The sequence below is a fragment of the Numida meleagris genome, chromosome 6 (genome assembly GCF_002078875.1).
Source record: "Numida meleagris isolate 19003 breed g44 Domestic line chromosome 6, NumMel1.0, whole genome shotgun sequence".
NCBI classification, from domain to species: domain Eukaryota; kingdom Metazoa; phylum Chordata; class Aves; order Galliformes; family Numididae; genus Numida; species Numida meleagris.
The window spans coordinates 1,544,722-1,551,470 of record NC_034414.1 but is presented as its reverse complement, the minus strand read 5'-3'; the positions used below and the strand labels follow the sequence as shown (position 1 = coordinate 1,551,470).

General features: G+C 66.0%; 1 protein-coding gene across 1 annotated transcript in view; it reads left to right on the top strand.

The window, feature by feature from the left end:
* SYT7 (synaptotagmin 7) overlaps positions 5,291-6,749 on the top strand; it is a gene marked incomplete at its 5' end in the record, with an annotated part of 10,364 nt that continues 8,905 nt past the window's right edge. Inside the window, 3 exon segments of the mRNA XM_021401096.1 lie at positions 5,291-5,394; positions 5,687-5,766; positions 6,530-6,661. Coding sequence (XP_021256771.1) covers positions 5,291-5,394; positions 5,687-5,766; positions 6,530-6,661 — 316 coding nt within the window.

Here is a 6,749-nt window from a genome sequence, read left to right as displayed (position 1 = left end):
CCCTCCCCCGTGGGATTCCGCAGCCCCCTCCTCGCCCCCCGCCCGTGAGGGGCCGCGTGCTTTGGGGAGGGGGGCTGCACGCCGCCGTTTTGCTGAGCTCATGCTCCCCGGGCACGGCTCGGCCCCGTCGTCACGAATGTGGGGCGCTGGCGGGGAGGAGGTGGCGGGCGTGCGGCCACCGCGGTGCCCGAGCGGCGGTGGCACGGCGTGGCTCGGTGACGGCCGCCGGCAGAAGGACATGGGGACATCGCGGGGACGCGTGGCAGAGCGCCGTGAGCCGCAGGCCTGCGGGATGCGGCCGCGCTGAGGGACGCGGCCACGCGTTGTCACCCGCGGCGGGCGGCGGTGCCGACAGCCTTCGAGGGGACGCTGTCGCCCGCTCGCTGCCATCGCCGCTGCCCGGCTGGGATGCCCGGTGGCCCAAGGTCACCCGGCGACGTGATGACGGCGGGGAGATGGGGCACGTCCCCACCGGCCCCTCGCCCACCCCTTCTGCAGCCCGGGCTCTGCACCTGGTGGTCATTCCCCCTCCAACGCGTCCCCGATTTGCTCCCGGAGCCGCGTCCTCCTTGCCCCCCCCCCCCCCCCGTTTTCCCCCGGGGCCCCCCCCCCCCCGTTGAGTGCCGTGCCGCCACAAGGCTGGCGTTAGAATGAAGCGCACGCCCCTTCTGTCCCCCAGTCCCACTCCTGGCTCTCCCGCTACGTGGGGCATCGCCGTGAAACCGGCCCTATAGCATCAGGGTGCCGCAGTGGCTGACACCGGGGCACCATCTGCTCTGCTCGCCGCTCCCCTGCCTGTCCCTCCGCTGCTCCGTGGCTCCGTTCCCCCTCTGGGTTTGGCACCCACGGCCAAGCCACTGGATGTAGGTGGCCTTGGGGACGGCTGGGGTGCCAGGAGGAGGAGGGTGTAGGGACCAGGTGCCTGCAGCCCTCTGTCCCCAGAGCTGCACTCCCCGTGGGCACAGCCAGCACCGTCGGCGTGGCTGTGGGGGAGACGCGTGGGGTGAGGGGGGTAACTTCAGTGCCACTGAACTGCGTGCCCGATGGGGGAGACCTCCACTCCGTGCCCACTGCCAGCACCAGCCTTCCTCTCTCCCCCAGCGGCTGCACCCGAACGCTCCATCCCCGTGCCCCAGACAGGTGCTGGGAGCTGTGGTCAACGGGCCCCACCTGCGTCCTCGTCCTCGCTCCCCACCTGCGTCCTCGTCCCCTCGGGTGCAGATAAATAACCCAGTGTGCCCTGCCAAGAGCCAGGCACCTGTTCTGTCCTACGTATTCCCCACCTATGCCCACATCCCCGTGCAGCTCTGTCCTGTCCCCGTGGCAGTGGGGTGCCCGTGGGGGTGCCTGGGGTGGGGATGGGCGTGGGGATGGGGATGGGGACAGAGGTAGCGACAGGGAAGGGGAAAGGGATGGGAATGGGGATGAGGATGGGGACGGGGATGGAGATGGGGACGAGGATGGGGACAGGGATGGGCCGGGCCAGTTGGTGGGGACATCGTGACATGGGGATGGGGAGCTCTGGTCGATCCCCCAGTGCCAAGGAGCAGAGCGGAGCCAGGGGCGGCTTTCCTCCGCCTGATCTCGCGGCTTTTCAGCCTGCTGGGGAAGGGCGGGGAGAGAGAGGGGAATGAAGACAGATGCAGATAATATCGCTGCCACCCCCCAGCCCCTGGGGGCTCAGCTCCGATATCTATTATAGATGAATTCAGCAGGGGAAGGGCTTTCGAAGAGCAGACAGCGGGGCTGGCGCGCGGCGGCTGTGTGCAAAGGCAGAGTGCCAGCCTGAGTGTTGAGCAGGGACAGCGGGGACCTGGGGACAAGGCTGAGGGCACACCGTGGGGCGTGGTGTGCTGGGGCCACGGCGGGTTTGTCCCGAGCCCCTCGGTGCCATCGTGCCATCGTGCAGTGCCGTGTGTCCAGCTGTGAGCTCGGGGTGCCACGGGAGCGTGCAGGGTCCCCCTGTCCCTGGATACCGTCCCCGGGCAGCTCCGCTCCTGGCCCTGCTGCAGGAGGGAGCGGGTCACCTTGGGGGGAGTTAATGAGGTTTGAAAGGGAAGCGGCCGACGGCGCTGCTGGAGACGGAGCCGAGGCATTGAGGGAGGGAGGGAGGGCACGGCATGTGGCACGGTTCTCTCCGCCCAAGCCGGGGTACCCCCACAGTGGGATGCATGAAGATGGAGAGGGAGATGGGGACCCTCCCTGCTGCCCCATAGGTGACGGTTCCCACCGTCCGGGGGTCTGAAAGCATCGCTGAGGGTGCAGCTTGGGGTCCCTTTGTGGAGATGGGGGTGAGGAGGAGGCTGTACACATGGGGCCACGTTTTGGGGAGACAGCTGGGGCTGAGCCAGAGCTATCCATGCTGGGGGACGGGGGATGTCACAAGGATGTCGGGAGCTGGGATGCCGACAAGGGAAGTAGCGCTTGGTGTGGTGGCTGGGAATCTGTGGGTACGCAAAGTTCTGGGGGGCTCAGGTGCTCATCGGAAGCGGGAGCCACGAAGGAGAGAAACCGCACACGTCTCCAGAAATCCTGAGCCAAAAATAACCTGACCGCAGGAGAGCACTGGGGGAAGAGCACATCCACGTGCCACCCTCTGTGTGCAGGCACCGTGGGCACGAGGACATGTGCCCTGGGGGTCCCCACTGCCCCTCACTGTGCTGCACCGCAGGAGGGTTTGTGGCACCGGCAGGGCACGCTGCTGGTGTTTTGGGATGGTGCCCGTGGGCGCCTCTGCCACCCTTTGCACCAGAAGTGTTGGCATTCCCGATGGGTGCCAGCGGAGAGGGGTTGGGGAGGTGTTGGGGGTCTCCGGGGCGGGCGGCTCGGCGTGGAGGGAGGCAGAGACGGACAGATTGACAGCTCTGGGGGCCGGCCAGATGGCTGGATGGAGAGACAGCTGTGTACGAGGGACGGACGGATGGCTGGAGAGATGGATGGGTGTGTGTTGGAGAGGGGGCCGCGCGGATAGACAGACAAATGCACAGATGGAAAGCAGACGCCTGTTCCCATCCCTCTCGCCCTGGGCGCTCCTGGTGCGGTGAGCGGCAGCGCTCGGTGGAGACGGGTGCCGGAAACGTGGCCAGCAAATTGCCAGAGTGGCCACCAGCAGCAGGGGCTGGGCGGGTGACCGTGCCCGCTCTGCGCTCCCCTCCTGGGGGGCTTCCAATCCCGGCACGCCGGCACGCTGCACAGAAGCGCAAAGCTGCAAATTCGCAGCTTCTCAGCTGCAACCTAAAAATAAGAGGTTGGGGAAATATCTAGCAAATGAGTAGGAGGATGAGCAGGGCGGGAATGAACAGCGTGGCACCAGGCAAGCGGCATCTGGGAAGCCCCGCCGTGGCACCGCGGCCACTTCGCTCCCGCCCCACGGCGCGGCACGGCGCGGCGCGACGCTCCTGTCGTGCGCAGTGATGCTCTGAGCCCGCACCTGCCAGGACCACGCGCCCCATTTCCACCCCTGCCGTCCCCACCCGGGCTCGCCGTCGCATCCCTGCGTGGCTGCGGGCACGCTTGGCACCCTCGCCCGCTTCCCCTTCCGCTGCCGGCGCTTGGCACGCGGCGGAGCCTCGGCGCGGAGCCGCGCGCGCCGGCTGCGGGGAGCGGCTGCGATCGCGCTTCCCGGGAGCGCAGCAGGCGGGGGTTATTTTGGGAGCTCGGGGGGGGGAGGCTCCGTGCTTCGATACTCCCCGCTGAACATTTTGGGGGGATTGGCCGTTTTCAGGCTCCGTGCCCAAAAAGAAAGCGCTGTGAGCGTGACGCGGTCACCCTCGGGGCACTGGTGGCTGGACACAGCCCCACGTCACCAATGTGCCCGCTGGCTGTCCAAGCCCGTGGCTGTGATAGGGATGCTCCCCCTTCCCAGCATTGCAGCCAGGGGCCACGTCTCCCCCCTGTGCCACCTCTCCCCCTGTGCCACCCCTCTGTGCCCCAGGCAGCACCTGCAAGCTGGGGACAAGCCGGGAGCTCTGCGCTTGGCTTCTCTGCTTAATTAAGCGATGCTAATTGACTGGAAAACAACTCATTGTGAGTGCTGCCGCAGCAAAGCCCAGCGATGCCCAGCGGTGCCGGGGGCGTGTGACCCTGCGGTGTCACCGGGGCGGGAGCCAAAGTCCCCTTGGTGACAGCATCCTCTGCTTTCTCCTTCCTAAGAGGGATAATCCTCAGCGTCACGCCTGCGGCACGCTGTCCTTCTCCCCTTCGATTTCCCTGTATGGGATTATACTGGAGGTGAACTTGACCCTGTGAGGAGTGGCAGCCACCGGCGCGGGGTCTCTGTCCCTGTGTCCATGCACTCGCATTCTTGGAGCTGCGTTTTCCAGCCTGGCTGGCACCTTCCCACCCGCCCTTCCCTTGGGGATACGGTGGACAACAGAAGGGCAGAAGCACGGTGGATTCTCAGCACTGGGAGCACTGGGATGCGGTGCCAGGACGGTGTCCCACACCACGTCCCCAAATGGGGCAGCCGCCGGAGGGGCTCGGCCCCATTGCCTCTGGCACCGTGCTAAGAGCCACACTCCTCCACGGCGCTCTCTAAATGTTAGAAATTAAGGGCTGGTCCCAAATTCCCTCCTAGGCAACAGTTGCTAAGCGGGTTCTATACACGGGGCCTCGTGACCAAGCGCCGGAGCCCCCCCACCCCCCCCACCCCTCCCTCCTCCTGGCCCGGTTCTGTAGCACGTGCATGTCCCAGGTCCCCATCCCACGGTGCCACCCGCCCCTGGTGGCACCGTCACCTGCCGGCCCCCTCTGGGCACCGGGCTCCAGGGGCGCTCATCCAACTCCTTTATTGCCCCCGTGCCCCCTGCCTCCCCCCCCAAGGATGGGGGCTGCCAGCGCTTTGTCACCCATCGTCCCCCCCGCGGGCATCAGGCGTGGGAGCAGGGCGCGGGGTCCGGCCGTCGTGACTCATGCGAGCGCCGGAGCCGCCGGCAAATTTCATTACAATAACAAGGGCTGCGGGTGAATTAATTATTAACCATTATTGTTTAATATTTATACTGCAGCACGGCTCAGGGTGGGCTCGCTCCGGCCTCTCCGTCCCCATTGGTGGCGGGGATGTCTGGGCACAGATGGCACCATGGCGGGGTCACCCCTGGGGATGGGGTCCCACCGGACCCCTGCGGCACACCGGGGAGGAGCAGGGTGGTGGCCCTGCCGCGTGTCCCTGGTGATCCTCTCCCCGTTTGTGCCCACGCTGCAGGTGCTGTGGGGTGGCCGTGGGTCCCCGGGAGGGCTGTCCGTCCACCCTCAGGTCCCCCAGGCTCAGCTGTGCTCTGCTCCTCCCCAGGGGCCCCCTCCCGCGATGTCGTCCTCGTCTCAGCCATCATCACCGTCAGCCTTAGCGTCACCATCGTCCTGTGCGGCATCTGCCAGTGGTGCCAGCGCAGACTGGTAAGTGTCCGTGGGGTAGGGAGCAGCCAGCCCGCCCCCATCCCTGTCCCTTTGTCCCACCGTAGCCACCTAGCTCGCTAACTGGCCTTAACTGTGCTCCAGTCTGCTGAGCATCCATTGGAAATCACAGCACAGCACTGCCCTGATTGCGAGCCCCAGTTCCTCCGCACGTGCCACCACGTCTCTTACGCTGGGAATGGCAAATCAATTAACCCAGGGTCAATGAAGCCTCAAATTACCTCCTCCATCCGGAGGGCAGCGCCTGGCCCTGACCCCTCTGCTGTCCCCGCAGGGAAAACGGTACAAGACATCCCTGGAGACCGTGGGCACCCCAGATTCCAGCCGAGGCCGCAGCGAGAAGAAAACCATCAAGTAGGTGCCAAGGCAGGGGGAGAGGGGCCGGGATGACACGGCCACAATGACACAACTTCACCCCTGGACGTGCGGGGACACCAGGAGCAGGGCATCCAAGGGAGGACGCTCCGTGGGGACGGAGGTGGCTGTCCCCGTGGCTCGATTTTTTGGCTAGGGATACCGAGCAGTGCGTGGTCTGCGGTTATGCCCAAGCGTCCCCGGTTTTGCAGCGCTGTCATCCCCTTGGTTGGGGCAGAGGTGTCACCACGACCCCCGGCAGCAGAAGAGCACCCTGGGGTGCCGCTGTGGCACCAGAGCTGGGGCGCGCACGGGGGACGCTCACGCATCCTGTGGCACCGCGGGGATGGAGCACGCTTCGCCCGTGCGGATAACGGCAGGGCACGGGTTGGGGTCCCTGTGTATCCAGACAGGATCTGGGGGTAATGTGCCAAAAGGGAGCACATGAGGAGGGGGGGGCAGGGACCTGGCAACGGGACCCGCTCTACTCACAGCTGCGTCCCTCTCCGGAGCTGGCTGCCAGGACGCTGGGAAGCAGCCCTGCACAGCATTTCTCTAACCCTCTGCACCCTTTTCTCCCCTCAGCCTGCTCCCATCTCTCCGCAGCCGTCCGTCCGTCCATCCGTCTTGTCTGTTTCTCTCCACAGGGCCCAGCCGGGGCGGGGGGCTGCGCTCCCCCTGGCAGGAATTCAGCTTTCTCTCTTGTATTTCCCTCTTCTTTCTCCCCCCCCCCCCCCCCCCCCCCCTTCACGGTCTGCTGTAGCGATCTAGACAGAGACTTTTGGAATAACAATGACAACACAGTGCAGCAGAAATGGAGCTCGTACCCTCCCAAGGAGTTTATTCTAAACATTTCACCTTACGCCCCGTACGGTGACCCGCGCCTTTCCCTCAAGTGAGTCTCTCCTTACCGGGCTATGACTACATGGGCAGCACCCACGCGCCTTCCTCCTCCTCCTCCTCCTCCTCCTCCTCCTCCTCCT